Source organism: Oryzias melastigma, linkage group LG7 (genome assembly GCF_002922805.2).
Source record: "Oryzias melastigma strain HK-1 linkage group LG7, ASM292280v2, whole genome shotgun sequence".
NCBI classification, from domain to species: domain Eukaryota; kingdom Metazoa; phylum Chordata; class Actinopteri; order Beloniformes; family Adrianichthyidae; genus Oryzias; species Oryzias melastigma.
The window spans coordinates 7,503,120-7,525,016 of record NC_050518.1 but is presented as its reverse complement, the minus strand read 5'-3'; the positions used below and the strand labels follow the sequence as shown (position 1 = coordinate 7,525,016).

The following is a 21,897-nucleotide window of genomic DNA, read 5'->3' as shown; positions in this document are numbered from 1 at the left end:
ACTGGAAACTTTTTGCCGGTTTCATACCTTCCTCTGTAAACTGTTTTGACGGGCTCTACTGCTAAAGCTGTGGCCACCAGGTCATCTGCATTATGACGTCGCCCGCTCACAGTCAGGAGACCCTCATTCTTCCCAACAACAAAGACGAGGCTTCCCTGTGGAGAAAATCATGAGCCTCTGTAATGTTTGCATGCATATAGTAAAAAAAATCCCACTTTTTCTGCCAACTGATTCTTATTTTAAGTTTTTAGGTTAAAAAAAAAAACATGTTGAGGAAAACAATTTGAGTAATGTGACCCAAATAAAGAGGGTAATGAGATGAGATTAAAAATTGTTACATTTAAAATTTATAGTGAGGTCAAAAGAGAATCTACTTTTTAGAAATCTTTTTCTGAACTTGCTTAAAGAAAGTGCAATCTTATAAAAAAGGTTTTGGCTAGATTTTGTTGTTCAACATTTCTACATTGATATAGATTTCTGTAAGATTATTTTAGGGGAAAGCATCCATAGAAACCATCCAAAACTACTAATGCCATATTAAAAAAAAGCGATGAGTGACCATCCCTTCTTACCGGTCCCACAAATCCAAGCAAACCCGTCCGAGTGAAGGGAACTTCCCCAATGGGGGCTCCGGCCTGGTTGACAGGAATCACCTACAGAAAAAGTCATTCAATTTAGTAAAATGACTCTTATTGGATGTTTAATCTATTCCCTGTTTGTTAGTGTATGTTTACCAGGTAAGAAAAGTTCATTACATTTAGACAAGTTTAAAGACTTTATATGTTAGAGAATGAACAGCATGTGATTTGAGCTGTGTCACTGTGTATTTATTGTAAAAAAAAAAATAGCAAACAAACACTTCTACTTTAACAAAGCAAAACACATTAAAACGTATTCTGCAATGTTCTTTTAGAAGAAAATCGCCTAGGAAGTGATGGACGAATTAAACATCAGTCTTTGACGAACCTCAAAGGTGTTTTTAGTGACCCCAGGAAGGCCGTAGTACATGGTGCCTCCAGCACGAGAGTTGATCACAATCTCTCCAATCTCATCGGTCTTGCAGAGCTGTGGAGGGCCGTCTGGTTTCACAATGCACATCAGAGCTGCAGCAAACATAATTATTGTTATTCATATGGAGGGAAAAAATTCTGCCACAGTTTTTAACAGGGCTGTGTATTGGCAAGAGTCTGGTGATATGATACGTATTTCGATACCTGCTCACAATGTGTATCACAATATATCCCAAGACTTTACCTCAACAATTTTAACTCTTTTTTTTAATGCAACTTAGAAAAAAAACTCTTCCTGAATATGAATCCATTGTAATAAAATAGTAAAATTAATTTTGTTTAATTTTTACAACATTAAAAACGGTATCTCATGTACAAGTTGCTTTTACTTTAGCAAATTCATGGTCCTTTTCTTTTGGTAAATTAAGAGATATTTGTTCTTAAAGGGAACAATCAACATCTTTGATTTCCAAAATAAAATATTTTTTCAGTATAAGAAAAAAAAAAGTGGAAACAAAAGTAAGACGCTAAAGGACACCCATGAATAAGGATTTAAATATCAACTTGTCTCCATTTTAAATCTATACTAGTATCGCCAAACTACTGTTGTACATGACAACACAAAAAAACAAAACACCAAAAAAAGTAAGATAAAAGCTTTGGTGGCTAACCTCCAGGCATAATATGGCCCACATCCTGTACTGTCAGAGCAGAGTTCTTGTCTTCTGTGTTGACCCTGATCACCCCGTGACTCAGGCCTCCCATTGACAGGATGGCCCTCGCCGGCAGGGGAGCTCCTCGTGCACCAGGCCTGCAAAAACACAAGTCCAACAGTTACAAACTGTAAATGAACCTGTTGTTCTCGTATCTATTATGTTATTTTGAGCAATTTGGAAGGCTGGAAGCCTCCTCCCAAACAAGCATTGATGTACATTTATTACCTGCGTATTGCCACAGTCAGGGCCTCGGGGGAGGTGGCACAAGGACAAAAGACTTCAGGCTTGAGGCCAAGAGGTTGGAAAACATTCAGGAAGGCGTCACACGATGACACAGACCCTAAAAGATGGAAACGATGAGTAAAAATATTCAAAACAATGATTAAAACAGTAAAACGTCTACTCACATGGGTTGGCTCCATCTGCCACTATAAGCATGCGAATAGAGGACAAGTTGGAGTCTTTTTGGTCCTTATTGGCCATCATGGCCCAATGGAGATCACGGCACTTCACCAAGGCTACACGTGCTATCAAACAGTAAAGTAACATGTTAGTTAAGAGGGCTATTACGTAAATTATCAACACATTTAAGTCATTTTCACTTTTAACTGAAGCATAAAACACATAAAAGATCAAACAGTTTAATAAAGTTAGCATGATATAGAAGAAATAGAAGATTGGTCAAACCTTTGTGAATATGAACCCTCTGCACCCATGACATGGGACAGGCCTTCATGACAGCATACGGTACAGCGATGGTGTGAATTCTGTTCATGACACTCTGCAAACAAAAAAATACACACAAATCATATCACACACCTCAGTAGCTTCAAGTTCTAGACTTGGCTTTGAAAATTATTAGTCGAAAACCATGATTGTAAATTGTTTTACAATCAAATAAAAATTATATTTTTGAATAAAATGGTATCCGTTCTTACCGTTAGGACACCGTGCCATAAACCCATGTCCTTCTTGCAGTCCAACACATTGACCAGCGTCTCCCCTGCAACAGGAAACAACTGTTTGAAATTCCTGCCCTACGTTCAACATCACCACAGTCAAAGAAAGGAGCAAAAGGCAGAAAGGTGCTTGTGTGTTTCGTTCTGACCTTCACTGTAGTTGCAGGCTTGAGTCAGAGCTTGACAGTGGGTCAACATAGAGATCTTGGACACAGCAACTCCCATCACTGTTCCCTCCTTACTCGTTTTGTACTTCGTGGGAAACAAGAGGCATAGTTGTCAACGAGACAGAAAAAATATGATCTTCAAGCAACAGCTGTAAGTGGTTTTGAGTGTAACAAAACAGCTCTTCCTTTTTTTGCTCAACAGACTTTGTCTGTAAACTTTATAATCTTGCACAAATAAAAAATGAAAGAGCCAACAGAATTTAACCCCTTAATGCCTATTGATGTGAAAATAACAAAAGTACCTTAAATTAGCCTCTATATTAAAGCAAAAACGACATGATTTTTTTCATAGCTGTAAATAATCATGTGTCATTTGACTCTCAATGAATATTCCTTTATTGTGCAAAGGTCTTTTAAAAATAATTTTTTGTATCGATTTTCAACTTTAATAGTCATTTAAATTGCACAGAATGGGAATTTTCCTCTGGAAAAAAACTAGATTCTTAAATTAACAAATGACAGAAAAGTTAATTTTCAATGAAAAAAAATAAAAAAAAATTGTTTTTGAAATTTGATTTACTAGCTGACTTTTTTTTTAAATCTAGCAAATAAATATTATTTCGATAAGTTTCTTTTTTCCTAAACCACATCCTCTAATTTTAAGCCGTAATTTACTAAATGAAAAACAACTCCAGTTAAAAACTCCTAGAACTTTAAACCAAGGGTGTCCAAATCCAGGTCTCGAGGAAAAAATGTAGGACACTGGCCCTCGAGGCCTGGATTTGGACGCCCTTAGACCAATGTTGTGCTTCATACCTCTATGTAGGCAGTATCTGTGTTGGCAGTGGGGATATGAGGCTGCCAGTCTTTGGATGGTTTGGTCAGGTATTTTGTGTCCGTCACAACCCATTTCATTCTTGGCCATCCTGGAATGGAAAATACACTTAATGAACAAAAATGTAAAAGTTTAAGTTCAAGTGTGAAATTTAATGTTCTTTTACTAACCATTGTTTAAGATTTTTGAAGCTAAAAAAAATATGAAGAAGCTTACTGACCTTTGAACTGTATGATCTCTCCGTTCTGTGTCTTTGGCAGCCCTTTAAGGCACACTTCACTGGTCAGAGCCAAACTAACACCACAGCTGCCCAATAAGAAGCCAATCTGCTGACTGCCTGCATCCTGAGGACAGAAATATGGTTCAGGAGAATGAGAACATGTAAAGTAGACTTGTAAAACCAATTTTAACATGAACAAGCATCTTCACATGAAAATTCAAAGTAATAAAAGTACAATTGAAGTCTTTAATTACTATTAATGTCCTCGTTTTTTGATATCAAGTTATTGTCAATCTCCTCACCTGCCGTGACAGTGGGACCTCGATGGGCACAGGAATGACCTCTGCTAACAAACAACCATAGAATGCAACCCAGAACATGCCAGGATCGCTGTTTGGATAGACCAAGGCCACCTAGAAGACATAAATCCTTGTTTTTGTGATGTTTCTAAACACATCATACATGACAAAAGTATGACAAACTCTTACTCGATCTCCAGGCTGTAGGACAGGCTCAGCCTTGGTGCCCAGTTTATTCAGTAGCGTGTAAGCTAACTTTAAACTTCGACTCCACAGCTTTCCTGTAGACATGAGGAAAGAACACTCTTCAATGGTACTGATGGAGCTTTACTACTAAATAAAATGATTATTTGTGTGTCTACACAATGCTCACCATACGTGAGGGTGTAGAGGGGCTTGCCAGTAATATCCAGGGCAGTTAGGGCCGGGCTCTTGGCTTGGGTGGCCCCCCATCGAGCAAGGGCGGCCTGCAGGGCGGGGGGCCAGTTACTGACCACTCCGAGAGGCTCCCCCTTCACCGGGATGATTTGACGCCCTTCTGGCTTTGGGGTGTTGGGGTCTGGCTGAGGAACTACAAATGAAAAAGGATGATTAGCAGTGAAGATAATCTCATCAGTCATCCATGAGTGGTTTATTGGACTTGTCTTTTTGTTTTTTTGCTTCTCATTCAATAGGATAAACACAATTCATAGCTGTTTACAGTTTTGTAAGCAAAACAGGAACACAAGCAGCAACTTAGATGCAAGAAGGGACAGAAAAAAATATCGGTAACACACAAGTCAAGGATGACAAATCTAAGAGGGCTAACCTTCCACAATTTCCTCAGAGTCGTCGAGGAAGAATTCGCTGAGTGGTGGTCTTTTGGGCCGTTTGAGTGTGTTCAACAGCTGCTGGATCTTGGTGGACACCCTGCTGCTGACAGGCACGCCTGGACAAACACCAACAGCAGACACTAACATCAACACACGTGAAAAAAACCCCCACAAAAATACTGGTGCACACACATTACTACTCCAGCACACACCTCACCGTTCTCACACACTCTCACAAAGACTGAATCACACGCGCTAGCACAGTCAGGAACGAGATCGGCAGCAGGAAGGATTCGAAAAGGGAAATTGGATAAGGGGACACAGACTGCGGTGTTCAGGAGAATCAAACAAAGAAAGTTCTCTAGAGCTAAGCCTACGACACCAAACAAACAGAGAGAGAGAGGCTCTAAAGCAAGCTGACGTGGGGCTGTCCAGCACCCCTCCCATGCCCAGATTCGATGTATATTACCTTTTCTTTTTCCTTTTTTAAATGAAAGGCAAGACAGGGACAGGTTTAATGGACCCAAAAGAAAAAACACAAAATATCTCATTAGCAGTAATCACCACACAGGGAAATGACGAAACTGTAGATTTCAAAAGTGCATTTTTTTCTCTGATTTCTGCTCATTGTATGAGGTTTGTCACTGCAGCGCTGTCAAACAGAGGATAAATGCACAACAGAAATGTTTCCCTTGCCTGCCATCAAGTAAACCATGCAAAAAGGTTCACCTCTAAATAAGAAGGAATAACCAGACAGTAGTAACACTTGTGAAGTTCCACACTTGGATTTTTTCCCTTAAGCCTTGATATTTTTTCACATTAGGGTTCTGTAGTTTTACCATCAGCGGTATCCAGCATGCTAGAGCGGCTCTGCCCGCGGCTCATTCCTCTGACTGGGGGAGGAAGGTCCACTCTGGTTCCTCTCTCTTGTGGAGTGGAGGATGTCACATCAGGGGGGACGCTATTTTCTGTTGGAGAGAGTACAACATCAAGCTAAAACTTCAAGAATACGACTGTATTTATTTAGAAAGAGTGAGATTCCGTCACACATTACCTATGCGTGTGTGTGCCAGCACATCAGCTAACAAGGAAACAGCAGGCTGAGGTTGGGGCTGGGTCTTGGGCTCTCCATGGGAGAGGGTGGACGAAGCTGAAGAGGACGTGGACGAACTCTGGACGGAGCGGCTGATCCAGTAATCGGGGCTCTGGAGACTCTGAGCTATTGCTGCACTGAGAGCTGCTTTTCTGCGCAGTGAACCCTCATCCTCTGATGCAGAGGACGTGTCTGAAAAGAACAGGGGGCATGGAAGGGCTGAATTAAAAATTCTGGCACCGAGATAATCCTTTCTGATAAAATGATTTTACATAATTTTATGCTTAAAGATTCACTCTGCTGAAATTTGTGTTTTTGGTGTTTTTAACGTGTTATTGTAGCATTTTTCGGATGACATTCATAAAGAAAGTTAAGCTCAAAATTGTATTTTTTACGTCTTTGTCTTTCTGGGCCTCATATTATTCATCAATTTAGTAGAAGAGCTAAACCTTACCTGGAGGGGTGCAGCCGTCTATGGGAGACTGGACAAATGCTGAGCGCCTCTTGGTTGGCATAGGTAATGCCATTTTCTCTTCTTTGTGTTTAGCAAGGGCCGCCTGTACAGCTTCTGTGTGAATGTCTAATTGAACACCAGGAGGAGACAGAAAGTTACTTAGGGTTATGATTTTTAATCTTTGTGGTTGTGTGTCTTTAGAGCACACAATAGTACTCCCACACCTGATCTATATCTCTCATCCCTGGCCCCTCCACTGCGGTGTGAGCGATGGTTTCTGGCAGCTGAAGAGGTGGAGGGGCCCGGGGCCTCGGGGCTCGGGCTGAGCGCGGCACTACGGCTTGGGGAAAGCTGTACGTCTGGTAGAGACAGATCAACATCTAGAGAGAAAAGTGCAAAATACATAAGTAAAAATATAGAAAAGCACGAAATGTGAGAAACTAATGGAAAAAAAATGTGGCTTCACATAATTATATAATTTGTGGAGCTTCATGTAAGTATACAATCTCTAAATCTCGAACAATCTCTAAATCGCATCTCATTGCAGGTTTTCAGAACTTGCTTCATTTGACTGAACCTACACGTTTGTTAAAATAGGTTATATTCAAGTGAGTTTTATTTTGGTCAAGTGTCGTTTCTCCCTGAGGGTCGTGGAGTCTCTGGTGATGAGATGGCTTTGAGGCATGGAGGGATCTGAGCAGATGAGTGCAGGCAGAACATTACCTGGAGGGTTTTAATGGTTAGGAGTCGACAGACACTCCAGGGTAAAAAAAAAGCAAAAACATATTTACCGAGCATTTCTGGCCATTAAAAGATGCACTGATTACATTTCAAGCTGTTTTCAATGTGGAGGCTTCAAATTATATGCAAGATCTGGTTTTATTTGTTATCTTCTCGTTTTACCTACAAAAGTTATGGTAAATCATTTATTTTTCTGTGTATTTACCTGTAGGTTGCTGACCTGATGCACATTTGCTTCAGGAAGAAACTGAATATTGACAGTTCTTCCAAGCAAAAAGTGTGGAATGACCCTCGATCCCATTTAGCAAATTAAAAGGAAAATAGTCTTCACATCAACCAATCCATACATTTGATGCTGGTGGCTGAATTAAAAGCAGATTTTGAGGGATGAGCAACGCCAGAAAGGTTTTGTGAGCCAAGATATTTAAGCCCTTAATGCTTATAGATGCAAATATGCATTAAACCTTACCTTAATTTAGAATCTACATAAATTAAAAAGAAAGTGAAATTTCTTTTAAAAAACTGGAAATTTGAGCCATTTTGACAGTGAAGCCTTCAAAATGGTGGAGATGGTGTGTTAGCTTTATGATGTGGACAAGACAGAGCAGGATGCAATTGCAGTCATGTTCCCATCATCACAGATGCAGACAAGAGGTGCAACAAAACCAGACAAAAATGGCAACGCAGCATCAGGTGAACAGGTCGCCAGGTCTGTGATGTGGCTCTGGGTGCACAGCTGGACAGAAACTGCTTTTCGGAGCAGCACAAATCATTTGTGAGGAATGCTATTGTGAATATTATTTTGTAAACTAACTCAAACATTGAGAGCACTTTTTGTTTGTGTGTCAAAATTTGAATATGCTTGTAATAGCCGTAATAACTGTAATAGCTACAGTGGCCCTAAAGTACAAAATACCAACATTTAAAAAAGCTCAACAAGTAACAAAAAACACGATATTACATTTTAGAAACCAAAACAAAATTCCAAAAAGCAAAACATAATTCCAAACAGAAAACATTTCAGAAGCAAAAGTACCCACTCCAATGAAATTATGTTTTTGGTATTTTTAACATGTTCTTGTAGCCTTTTTCTCATGATAAAGTACATATATATAATAATTCAAGACTAAAATAGTATTTCTGAGTATTTCATTATTCAAACTGTTGTGAAGCTGAAACTGATGAAAAAATGCTGTTTGAAAAAGCTCTCAGTTGTGACGTAGACTCTGCAATTGGTAGACCAAAGTCTCCCGGCTCCGTGCCATTCTGATACATCTATTTGCAGACAAACAGATCCAGAGGAATCATGGGAAATAAGTGGAAGTTTACTTCCACTTAGCAACAGACCTACCCAACACTCAAAAGCAATTTTTTGATGAACTCCTGCCGCTCTGCAGAAATTATGTCCTCAAAAATGACTGTTTGATTCTTAATCACTTTTTTTTATTATAATTAAAAGACCACAATGTTTTTAAAATAGATCAAAAGATGATCGGAGTGGGTCTTTAAGCTTCTAGCAGCAGCCTCGACAAAACATCCTTCTGCACTCTTCTTCAGAACTCAAATGTCACCATCCAATCAGTCATTTCCCATAATCAATACCTTTTTTTTCAGGTTTCTTATTTTCCTTTCATATTCTAAGATTGTATTTTGATTTCCAGAAATTACATTTGTTTTCCAAAATGTTTTTTTTTTCTTCTTTTTTGTCTTGGTTTCTGGAATTCTGTTTTGATCCCGATGGTTGTTTTTTTTTATTTTATTTTATTCGCTTTGTTTTTTTTAATTGTCGTTGTAATCTTTAATATGTTTTAACCTTTATGCATTTCAGGGCCACGGTAGGAAGCAGTATGAACTGAAAAATGTGCACATTTTCATGCAATGAATTCAACTTTGTTTGCAAAATTTCTAAATTTTTCAACTTACGCTATATACTTTTATTTTAAGCTTAAAAAATGTACATAACATTTTTTTGTGATTTTCACAACAAGAAAAATAACAAAATTCACGGGTACTGTTTTTTGTGTGATTATAGTTCCAGTGTGGTAATGCAATATAAAAGGACAAAACCTTTAAAGTCACATTTTGCAGAGAACAATGATACCAATTAGGACAAGGTTAACCATCTTTAAGGTGACAATATAACCTAAAAATATACAACAACAGCCAAATATATCCTCAACTCCTCAGGGGTTGAAGTGTCTACAATGACATTGTTGGCATTCGAGAAATGCAGCTTTTAAAAACAGAAAGAAAAACCAGAAACCAGGTAATTATTTTACACCATGATCCCTATCATACAAACCCTGTTGTTGCCTTTGGTTGTAATCAGTCAGTCGTCATGTGGTAGCAAAGTAAGAAATAGGCCAAGGTCAAAGTCACAGAAAAGGGAAGTTTAGAGATGTTCTTTGGAAATTAGTTTGCAATGACGCATCATTATAAGATCTTTGTCATCCTGCTGTTAATATGGTGCAACAGAAAAAGCAGAACCCCCTTGTGCAAAGACTGGGCAAAAAACATCTGCTGCTAGATAAGTTTAGGATAGACTACTAAAAGAACAAGTAAACATAAAGAACTTAAAGAAGAAGAAAAAAAGCTCACTAGAACTTCAAAATCAAAAAGGTAAATTGGAAAAGGTGATTGTGATTATAGTGTTAAAACACCTTGTCCATAACTCACATTTTGACCACTAGAGGGCCACAGCAAGTCAGAAAACAGGATTTTTTGGGTCTATCTATGTAGTGGTTCCTTTTTGAAAAGCTTTGTTCCTCAACACATGGAAACTTCTAATTTGCTTTATATATTAGATACATCAAAACACATTTTAGAGAGATATTTACAGCTTTTTAAAAAAACGTTTTTATAATTTCATTTGTAACTAAATAAGTGACAAAGCAATGGAGTGAAAACTTCAAGGCAATAAGGACCAGAAGATGTAGAAAGAGCAGAAAAGCTGGTCTTACTTGGCAAATGGGAGATGTAGGAGGCCAACAGCTTGGCTCTCTTCTTCTCATAGCCCTTCTGCGTGATGTCACCTAGGAGAAAGGACAGCAACACCACACTGTTATGTTAGTCATAATTACCACACAAACACCAGCAGACAACTGTGCACACACGGCGCTGCTCTGATGAACACAGCCTCTGCTTGGCTAAGATCTTAGCAAGAAATGAGTCACATTCATAATCCTCTTTGAAATAAATCTTTCGCATTTTATCATATAATCTAATTACAAGTACAGAAGACGCTAATGCAATTGTTTGGGCCAACATTAGCCTCAGTTAAGGAATGTGATTATAAAAACAAAAACCTCCTCTGATTACGAAACCCAAGGGGTTTCTTCAGCTGCGTGTATGTATATCTGTACATATATATATATATATATATATATATATATATATATATATATATTTGTGCTGCTATCTATTCTTTACAGCTCTACTCTCTTTTTTCCATCAAACATCCAGCCTTTCCTCTTTTGGCCTTGGAATGGGGGGGGGGCTTGCAGTGATACCAGAGACATGAAAAAAATCCATCCATCAGCTACCCCTAAAACACACATTCTGCTCGTGTAGCAAACATCCATACATGACACACCCTACAGTTAACTAGCATTCACACACACTCCCCTTTCACAAACAAATCCGCTTAATACTACAATCTTTCACACAGTTAAACCGCTTTCTTTGAAACCACAGATAACAAGGTATGTAAGTGGCCAAAGGGCTGCTGTGGCTTCAATCCTTCGACACCTATGAAATGTTGAGCAAAGAAGAGGAGACTCTTGTCCAATTCAGCAAGTGGAGAAAGACCAGAGCCTATTTTAAAGAGGGTAGAGGTCAAATTTAGAGTTCAACCGAGAAGTGACATACTGCTGTGAACAACTAGACCCCCGTCAAAGGCAAAAACAACACAGATTGGAGCAGAAGTGAAACAATTGAAAGAACAAAGAAAGAGCAGAGGGTAAATGCTAAAGTTCAACAGGCAGAAATGGGGGGAGTTTGGCTGCATAAACTGGCACTGGGTTAGGAGTCCAAGATAGTGTTTGTTGTGTCTCAGAGCGTTCTCACACTCCGGTCACTATCCACTACTGTGGGATTTGCCTGGATAAACAAAAGAATGAGAAAGGAAGCTCCTCCTGCTTGAAGTTTGCAGAGCGAGGGGTTTTCTAAGGGCTTTATAACTTTGAAGTTATAAAGTATGGAGAACAAGAATGAGCACTCACAGAAGAAACAAAAGAACTGAGGCAAAATGCTGCATGAAATGTAAAAATCCCTTGTAAAAAGGGATTCAAATCAAGCCGGTTGACAGAAGAGGACTGAAGCATCATTGTTGCTGTAGACGGGGTTATGGCAAGCCCGGGTTTGCTGGGCTGTGGGGGAGGAAGAGGAGCATGGAGGGGAAAAGAGAGGGTGGTCATTAACACAGACAGAAGACAGTTTGTGTGTTGGCACAAAAACAGGCACTGGTTGGCACAATCAAACTGTCTCTGGAGCTGACAGCAGCCATAATGAGACTGAATGACCCCAGACTGAAAGACGTATTGAAACAGCTGTTGCAAAACTGAAGGAAAGTTTCATGTTTAAGTGGAAGAATGCAGTGTTTTGGATATGTGCATGAGCAAAACAGTACAGTAACTGTGTGTGCATGTAATCTGAGGTCAGGGGACAGGATATGAGCATTACCCCACCCTGTGAGTGCACTGCCAAAACCTTTTCCCTGTGTCTATCTAGACAGAGGAATGTGCTGATTGGAAAACACCACGCTAATAAAGATGGCCAACTGGCCAAAAGAGTGGATTGATTGGCCAAGAAAAATCCCCCAAGGTGTAGAAAGCTGTCCGTTTGTAGGTATGTGTAAATGTACGTGTGTGTAAAAGATACGAGGTTAAAAATAAAGACTCAATAAGAAATCATTAAACACAGCTGCATTACAGTCTTCCCTACCTGACAAGCAATTATTTCAAGTAATTTTTCTTGTTTTGTTTTTTTAACTGCTACATAACTTTCTCTCTGTTGGATACCAAATACTTTTCTGAGTATCAATTTTGTGATTTTGTTTTAACTATCTAATACAAAGCCAAAAGATAATAAACATCACAGAACTTTAAACAAATAAAGTAATCCAGAATCAAATTTGAGCATGAACAGATGTTTTAAGTTGAAAGTTAAACTGTATTCCCAAGTCAAACATAATGTTTGGTTTGAGTTTGAGTATAATGTACTCATATAAAAAGTTTTCTAACTTTTTAACAATGTAAACAGGGCCAAGTGTAGGCAACAACTTTAAAGACCCACTTGTACTAGGCTACTTCTATTTTTTATGTTTTAAACTGGTCCTTTTGGTATGTTTCTTATGATAGATACACACAGCAACACAGTATCCAACCAATGCTAATGGTCATTGGAAAGTTGAACACTGCTGCTATGTTTATGCCGTTTGAGAATGAAAACAGCCCTCACGTATTTGGGGGCAAAAATACACCTAGATAGGCTTTTTATTTCCTGTTAAGGTCCATGTGATAAAATGAAGTCATCCCACACGTATATCAGGAAGTTGATGTCAGAAGTCATTCTGCTACTTTGTGTCATGACAAAAAGTACCTTATATCTTAGTAAATTGGTCACAAGCAAGGTTGCCCATTTCTTGAGGAGTTTGTATTAAATTCTAAAACAATATTTGAGCTTTAATCTTTTAATGTCTTGTTTTTGGAGTTTATTTTTATTTTCAGATTATATCAATTTGCAACCAAAAATACACAAAAGCACAGAAAATTTTTACTTGTACAAATGTAAATTACATTTGTTGTTCATAAAAAGGTTAAACAGACACATTAAAGAAGGGCGCAAAACCACGGAAAGAAAACTGTGTGTACAAAGTAGTCACCTCCCTTTTCGCATGTGCTTTTCTACAACCCCCATCTTTCAGAGCTTATAATTACTCTGAGTAGATTATCAAGTGACACAACTGCCACCCTCAATTTCCTTGTCTCGCTGAATAAGTTCTGCTGTCTGCTCACATCTGGGCAGACGGGCCTTGAAAACAGTAGGTCAGGCACCTGCAGTTGTACCAATACGTTTATGCACAAATATGCACCCAACAACAATAAATCTATCTGGACATACTATGAATAAAGCAACAGTTTAAAATTCAGCATTTTAATGATCATTTGTCTGCACTGAGCCTGGCCTTCAAGTTTTCTCACGCTCATGGTCATCACAAAACCGTGAGACATTGCTCCCCAGTCTGCTCAAAACACAACCACTGTAAGGTCTTTACAAGAAAATGATAGTGAGAAGACACGCAACACAACCACGAAAAAGCCCCACACACAGTGCCACAGTGTGCACAGAGGCAGAAAAAGGAGGAACTAACGTCACCCACAAGATCTTATTTATAGAGAGCAGAAACACAGCAACAATGGGCAGGCAGTGCTGGGAACGTAGGTAAACAGCTTTTTGCAAGAAATGCAAATGAAAGAGACTGACACCAAGGCCTTTAAAGGCTCCTGGTCATTGGGTAAACCAGATGTAAGTAGGAGATTATGCATGTTCAAAAAAAGGGGGAAGTAGTAAAGCAAAAACAAAATAAGTCTTTGCTTTTGAATAGCAGGAAAGGCTAATTTTTTTGCACCGTGATATTAACAATACACCTTTCAGGTGGTTGAGTGAGAAAAAACAAGGGAAAATTAATGAGCATTGTATTCATGAAAAATAAATAATTTCTGAGTTTATAAACAATATCAATAGCAAATATTTTAAAGCTATTTAATATTTTTAGACTCTTCATTTGTGGGAATTTTAAAAGTTTAGAAAACAAACAGCAGCTAAAGAGACAAATCCTTTTGGAAACTGGTCAACATATTGTCTAAATAAGGTTTCAAGTACTGGTTTATACACCTTTTGCATCTTCTTTCAATACTTTCACTTTCAAAACTAGCCTCCGAGTTCTACTGAAAAACCAATGAGGCCCCCATGTGGGATTTTTGATGTTATCTCTGAACAGCCATTTTCACATTTCATTTCCACCAAATCAGCAACAAACACAAACTCTCTTCTATTCAACGCTGTACAGTGATATTTCAAAAAGGCAACGTGGTGTAACATAGGTGGGAAGAACCGTCACGCCATCCCGTAATGGTGCAATTCACACAACACAACAAAGCGAGAAAAAAACAAGTGTGAATCTCAGAAAAACAAGAAGACTCCAAGGTCTATGGAGAAGGGAACTTTCTGTCTATTAAACTGTATATAGGGCAGAAAAACAGCTCATCACCATCAGGGGTGGTATGCTGCTATTTGATAAATTACTAGTGTGTGCACTAACCACATAGTGTCTCAAGAAGACAAGTTGCCATTGAGCACTGAGTTATTTTATAATAAACAGGAGTTTGATACATAGTTACAAACACCAAGATATGCTAATTAAAATTTCAAGCAATCTCTCAGTGATAAAATAACAATAACTAATATTTCAGCAACTTTAACAATTATGCATTTAAACCCGATGAGATATAAAATAATGGATTATTATATTGGAAGTAACAGAAATAATGTAGCACTAAGTCATGAACATCATGTCGGGGTAACAAGAAAAGTCCACCTTGAACTATCTTTTGGTCAAAACAAATTAAAGACTACACAATATTTATATTTAAGGAAATTGTCCATAAATCTATTCAAAAATGTCTGTTATTATTGTTCCTTGACTTTATGACCACAATGGCTGACCACATTACAAAACTTGTCAACCATATGACAACCCGTCCCCCGTTTAAACGTCAACCCGTTTACTCTCCTCTGAGTTTGTATCATAAACATTCACATTCACTACATCTTTTCACTACTTTACACACGTCCAACGAATGTTTGGTGCCACCAACATCCACCTACAGTTCCTGGTGTTTTGCATGAAGAACACCATTCTACATTTCTATACAATGTAGTTTATAGCAGTTACATTGTAGGGTCAAAAGAACTAAATCTTACAAAATCTGTATGTTCCTGGTTTTCTTTGGGAAAAACAATGGTAGCAACGATCTTCAAGTTTCTCAGTCATTGTAAAAAAAAAGTATTGCTGTAATTCTTTCACATCAATCGTGTAGTACATCTAGCTACCAAACTAAAACTTACAACTAGCCAAATTATGTTAAAAAAGTATCTTCTCCAGGTCTGCCTTACGGTTCCACCAAGGGTTAAAGGTTATGAAGGTTTATTATGTAAAAATAAACAAATCATTAAGGTTTTTTTTGTCCATTCATCAAAACGATGTTATCAACATAACTGCAGATGGATCTGTTCATGCAAGCCTAACCACATGATTCAAAATGCCCTTAGCAGTTAAAGTCAGTGGTTTGGCTTCTGGGTTTCAACAAAATCTCATAGTTCTCCTTTTGCTTTTGCCCCTTGAAAAAAAAGAAAGCAGTGTTGCTGTTAGGCTTTTTCTCCTTTCATCTGATTTATATCAACATTTAAAGAGTGTTAAACACCAGTAAAGGGACAGGAGCTGACTGAAACAGATGTAAGCTGAACTAAACACTCTGTACTAATGTGGAGATAGATAAGGCTTCAGCAAAACAGTACAACATAGGTTAAGAATGTCAGAACGAACATCAAAGGCTTGTTAAGGTGTTCCACTGAGGAGAAATATTTATATACTCAATGAGCAATAGTTATTCGCTTACTGGAAATTCTTGTAGCCTCAAGAATGATTAACTAAATCAATGCTATAAAATTACAACAAATCCATTAGAGGCATTTAAGACGCACATTCAGTATGGTCTAAAGCTAACAGAGTAAAGCTCTTTGCCTGCACCTCACTTTAAAGAACTGCCAACTTCCAATCACAATCATTAATCAGCCTGTCATTAGAAGAGCGCCCTTTCACTTCTATAAAAATGAAGGCTTTGCTTGTATGAGTCACTCAATAAGGTGAGCCACCGGTGGCGTATGTCACTTCCCATGGATGAGATACAACGTTAGAAGTACAGTAAATATAATCCTCAGATTAAATTTAGGACCACAGACACCTGCTTTCCTACTTCAGTGAAACCTTGAGTGAAAAAAAGGTTTCTTATAAAGCCTTAAAAGACCCACTCCACCAAAACTTGTGCTTATAGTGTTTTTAAAAAACGCAAACTTAAAATTATATTTCTGAGTATTTCTTTATTTAAACCATTGCGACTCAGGAGCAGACAAAAAAGGTCCACATTTTTGTTGCACTAGTAATTTTAGCTTGAGATTGTGAGGGTCTGTAATTCAGGTGTGTATTGGCAAGAGCCTTGTGACACGATACATATCCAAATACATGCCTCACAATACGATATGTATCGCAATATACCCCAAGACTGCACCAGAACAATTTTTCCCTTTTTTTTTTTTAAGAGTATGACATAGAAAAAAACAAAACCAGGCATGACGGGATATCAGGGCAAACGTATTCCTCGCCAACAGTCCCATCCACAACTCAAAGGTGAATTTCTGATGAACTCATGCAGCTCTGCAGAAATTTTGTCTAAAAACCAACAGGTTTTTAAATTTTGACTAAATTCAACACGATCATAATTAAAAGACCACTGATCAATAGTTTGAGTGAGACTTGAATATACATAAGGAACCAAAGTGGCAGCTGAAACAAAAACTTGCAATATATAAAGGCAGGCAAAAAAAGTCCAATGGAAACCATGAAATTTTAGTAGATGTACTGCAATTTCATATTGGCTATTGTGTGATTGACAAAATAAAAGCATGTTTTACACACCTCAGTCTTGTAAATGACACTTATTTGGGGAAAGTGTACTTAGGAAAGGAAGCATGTTTGTATTTCAGTTAAGCTTGACTTTCAAAATAAAGTCATAGTTTCGAGATTGACTTTAAAAATAACTTCCCTCACAGTGTTGCAGTATCTAAGAAACAACAGGAAGATTATGAAAGAATATGAAGAATATGAAGAATATGAAGCTCAGACTAAAGGTAAAGGAACATTTTTTTCCAATTCTAACATGTCTTTCTTTGATTTATTCAAGACAATCCCATAAACAGGTTAATTTAAAATGTACTCCAACTTATAGTGATTCAAAATGTTTTAGATCATGTTTGGAGGCAATCTTTTTTACATTACTTTTACAAGACTCAAGTCAACAAATGAAACCACTGCAGTTCTCTACAAGGAGGATCTAAATATTAATCAAATTCTTTGTAAAGACAGTATATACACTAACTTGCATACAGCCCAGTGCTATTACCAACAGGGAATTAAGAAGCTGCAGCCACACCCACTGAATGTGCTTTCAAGGCCTTTGTTCCACTTCTTTCTTCAGGGAGTTGAGTTAAAGGGGTCCATGACTACAAGCCGAGCTCTAACACAATGTGTCTGAGGGGCCAAGAAGGGAGAAACACATCAGCCTGTTGAGGAGGGTTTCCTGAGGACTTTTATTCACTGGGAAATTCTGATAACTCGCTGGCTCTCTGCAAAACCGAGGAAGGGAACTTTTTTTTTCAAATGCAAGGCACTTTGCCAAAATAAAATACCTAAAAAGGAAAATGGTTCACCGAGCAACACACAGAGAAAATAGCTGACCTTTAGGAAACTTTGTACACTTACAGCAGGACTGCTTTAGCCATGATCTCTGGTTTCTCATCAGCTTTTCCGGTGACGCAAGCTTCAATTTACACTTACAGAAACTGACCAGCAGCTGACAAAATACCTTCAATTCTTTACACCCACTTAAAAGGCTGCAGTGGTCAGCAGTGGGTTATCAGCTGAGAACCTCGTGAACTACGTGTTCTAAATGTGTAACATGGTTTACAAAAATAAAAATACAAAAAGTAGGTTTGCAGTTCTTATGTCTTAAAAAAACAAACCAGGCACATGTCAAGCAGACAACACTCACATGGAACCTCATGCCAAACCTCAGTGAGAATATCACTGTGGTTCTTTATAAAACCTCAGATCTGATGACTGAAAAAGTCAGCCGTCTAGGACAGGGGTGTCCATACTTTTTTGCAAAAAGGGCCAAATTTTGGGAGGTGAAAACGTGACGGTATATAGAGAATTGAACTGAGTAACCCCTCCCCCCTCACACTACAAATGGGAAGTATCCGCGGCTCAAAAAATCCCATAGACTTCAATTGAGAAATAAACAGCTATTACTCAAGAATTATATTTGTCTGAATAACCATTCTTGCTCTGACATCTTTTTCTTAACATCTTCTTGCTTATCCAGATTTTTTTTTTATTACAAGTTATTTAAGTTATAAACTGACCAATCAGATGTCTCAGTAAAAGCATGTGGTGCCCCCACCTGAAACATTTGATTGACAGTTTCTCCTGGGCCTGCTTTCAGGGAAGGGGTGTGGCCTTTGAACAAGCTCACTCAAGAGTGGCGGCAGTAGTTGCCTTAGAAAATCAACTTAGACAGACTTGGACCAATCACTGTCACCTGGCTCAATAATGTAGAAAAATGGCGACTGAACTGGCTTCATTCCACTTGAGCCAGAGGTAAGGCATTTTCTACGAGTGACGGTACATGCCCTCTGTCCAGTTTTCTATATACATTCAACAAATCAGCTGACATTCTTTGAATCCTTATAACAACAATTAATGCAAATGAACTATTTAATTTGTTTGTTTTTTTTTGCAATGGGATACTTTGCATTTCATCACATGAAAGAATGATATCTAAAAACCCCTTTTAAACAACATTACAGTGAAGAACATGTTTGAAGCTCCAAAATAAAATAAAGAAAAATTGTCTTTATGACAAAAAACTTAACATTAAATCGGGGTTTACTGTTTCTTTTTATTAACTTGTAAATTTCCAACATCAAACTTCTACAGCTAAATCATAAAAACAACAAATTTACATAGTTATCTAACTCAATAAAAAAAAGCTGTAGTTTGGTCCTTAAAGCTCTGAAAGTTAAGTAGCCAGAGGTTGTTGTCACAGGTTTACAACGGCTTATATCATAACTTAGCCAATCACAATCAAGAAATTGTAGTTCTTAGAAAAAGCTGGAGGCTGCTGTATTTTATTGATTTTATGATAGGAGTCTGCAGGCCAAAACAAATTTGAACGTGGGCCGCATTTGGTTCACGGGCCGCACTTTGGACATGTCTCATCTAAGACTGAAGTACCTTATGAAGCAAGAGATCTCTGTGGAAAACCTGAATTCTTTCAACAAATTTACATTGGTGGGTACATTTTTTCCTTTTGTTTTTTAAGAAAAATGTTCTTTAGCTTGTGGATTGTTGACAAGAAGTGACGTGAAAAAGTCAGAGCAAAACCTGAAATGGTTTCTGATTTAATGCTCTAACAGTTGGGACACTTTTTACACATTTCTCCGTGGGTCAAACAGCAAATTGACCGAAGGAGGACAGCTCTGAACAGGCTGGAGTGTGTTACATGAACCCTAAGGTAACACTGACCTATATGTAACAACAAGCCTGTCAGTCAGTCAGTTAGTGAGGTATTTGTCAAATACACACAAAGGCATGCACGTTGCAGCTGACTCCTTAAGACTTTAAATGCCCTTTTCTCCAAAAACGATTGAACTTTTGTTTGAAGAAGATATGTTGTTTCTCTTTCTTATGAATACAAACAAATCGGACTAACTATGCCTATTTATATGTCTAACAACATTCTTGTGTGTTAGTATAGTCATGTGATCCCCTGGAAAATGAATATAGATTCCTGGTAGATTAAAAGAGCTCTGCTTCAAATCCCTAAAAGGCAAATTATGTTAAAAATGCGCAGTTTTGAAACACTTTTCCCATGATTCAGTTCAATTCTATATACTTTGACTTCTTGAAAAGAAAATTTGATTTAACATAATTTCAATTTCACCAATAAGAAAGTAAAATGTGGTGAAATTTTACCCCTGAGGAAGAAAACTGTGTCTAGACAAACGTATCTGATCATCAGTCAAAAACATGCTGGTTATGAGGGGACTACAGGTGGGAGAGACTTTGACGTCACACAATCTAGAGCCCTTTGGTGCCTTTTGATGACTAACAAGCTGTGATCCATCTTCCACCGTTGATAGATTAAACAGGTTTTCTCACTTTGCAATTGATGGATTTGTCCTGAAGCGGGGAACACGCCTCATTCAGTGACTCAGAGGTGAGTACGGGATATACGCACGCCTTGATTATAAACATGTCTTTTTTTTTTTGTAAACACTGACTCTTACCAAGAACATCAACTTGACATCAGAGTTACTAAGCCATGACCTTTCATTCATCTACTATACAATACTCATATTTTAGAAAGCATAAAATTCAGTTTCATCTCCATAGGTTTAAGTTTTGGCACCATCCTTGTTTCTACTGCACGTTAAACTTCAACATTCCAAATTAAGAAACTACAGATATTATACAAGAATTCCACAAAAATAATAGTTTGCAAACAGCATAAAGCTTTTAAATGAAGGTGTTTATTGTTGAATGAAAAAGCGATTGTCCTCTTAAACTTAAATAACTGGTTGAGCCACCCTAAACTGCAACAACTGCAATCAAGTGTTTGCTACAACTGTGAAGAAGTCTCTTAAAGTGCTGTGGAGGACTTCTGGCTCACTAATCTTTGGAGAATTGTTGTAAATCTGCCACATTGGAGGGTTTTCCCAGCAGGACTCACTTTTTGTTTTATAAAAGGTCATGGCACTGCATCTCAATTGGATTTAGGTCAACACTTGAACCAGGCCATTTCAAAAGCTTTATTTTCTCTTCGTTCATTCATGTGGTTGGATCAACACAAGGTGATCTATTTCTTTAGGATTTTTTGTAAAAGCATAGCTCATGGTTCCATTTACCACAGCAGTCTTTAAGATTTTAAAAGCAACAAAGTAACCCCAGACTATCACACTACTACCACCATATTTCCTTCTTTGTTTTTCCCCCTTTTTTCCCCCCGAAATGTTAAGTTATACCAAAGACAACGGAACACACATATTTCAAAACATTTTGACCATTTTTCACTTAAAATAAAACGTTTGCTTCAAAATATTATATGGGTTTAATCTTAGCGATCTATGTCTAAATTTCAAGTTTATTTTATGATCTAAATCATTTAAGTGTGGTAACGACGTAGGATGGAGACAAACACTTTTTCACAGTTTTGTTTAAAATCAATTTTTATATAACTAATATAATTTGTTGTGTAGAATTTTGAAATGTTTTCTTCCATGTATCATTCAGGACACATTATTATTAAGAAACACTGCCAAAACAATCAATTTGAATTAAATTCAAAAATTCCAATCCACTTATTTAGTAATTAAAATTACTTTTCACATAACTATGTTATATACTGTAAACTAAACAAAGTTGTACTTGGAATCATTAAACAATGTTTGGTGTAGATTTAGTTATGTGTTCTTGAGATCCTGGCTTGCAAAACAATTTGGGTCAAAAATGTAATTCCAAACAGAAGTCTTCAAGAGTAAATCAACACTTAGGAATTCAATGGGGCAAAATCATCACCACTCACATCAAAATTGATTTTTTTCCCCAAAAAACAGTATTTTCTTACAAATAGGGCTAGTAATTAGGGCTGCCACGATTAGTCGACTAATCGACGACTAATCGACTATTAAATTAG

The 21,897-nt window shown here is 37.6% G+C and overlaps 1 protein-coding gene across 4 annotated transcripts in view; it reads right to left on the bottom strand.

The window, feature by feature from the left end:
- Positions 1–21,897, bottom strand: part of dip2ba (disco-interacting protein 2 homolog Ba) — a 44,738-nt gene that overhangs the window by 14,771 nt on the left and 8,070 nt on the right. For 2 of the 4 annotated variants that reach the window (XM_024294063.2, XM_024294065.2), the window contains exons 2-22: positions 10,267–10,338; positions 6,790–6,945; positions 6,566–6,691; positions 6,073–6,303; positions 5,858–5,986; positions 5,488–5,499; positions 5,015–5,134; positions 4,580–4,777; positions 4,396–4,487; positions 4,210–4,320; positions 3,908–4,031; positions 3,669–3,778; positions 2,835–2,937; positions 2,665–2,729; positions 2,414–2,507; positions 2,134–2,253; positions 1,952–2,066; positions 1,682–1,821; positions 967–1,103; positions 573–653; positions 28–155 (exon numbers count right to left, since the gene is read on the bottom strand). In XM_024294063.2, coding sequence (XP_024149831.1) covers positions 28–155; positions 573–653; positions 967–1,103; positions 1,682–1,821; positions 1,952–2,066; positions 2,134–2,253; positions 2,414–2,507; positions 2,665–2,729; positions 2,835–2,937; positions 3,669–3,778; positions 3,908–4,031; positions 4,210–4,320; positions 4,396–4,487; positions 4,580–4,777; positions 5,015–5,134; positions 5,488–5,499; positions 5,858–5,986; positions 6,073–6,303; positions 6,566–6,691; positions 6,790–6,945; positions 10,267–10,338 — 2,464 coding nt within the window. The remainder of the gene's footprint in view (positions 1–27; positions 156–572; positions 654–966; positions 1,104–1,681; positions 1,822–1,951; positions 2,067–2,133; positions 2,254–2,413; positions 2,508–2,664; positions 2,730–2,834; positions 2,938–3,668; positions 3,779–3,907; positions 4,032–4,209; positions 4,321–4,395; positions 4,488–4,579; positions 4,778–5,014; positions 5,135–5,487; positions 5,500–5,857; positions 5,987–6,072; positions 6,304–6,565; positions 6,692–6,789; positions 6,946–10,266; positions 10,339–21,897) is intronic. The other 2 variants (XM_024294064.2, XM_024294066.2) reach the window with 1 other exon arrangement.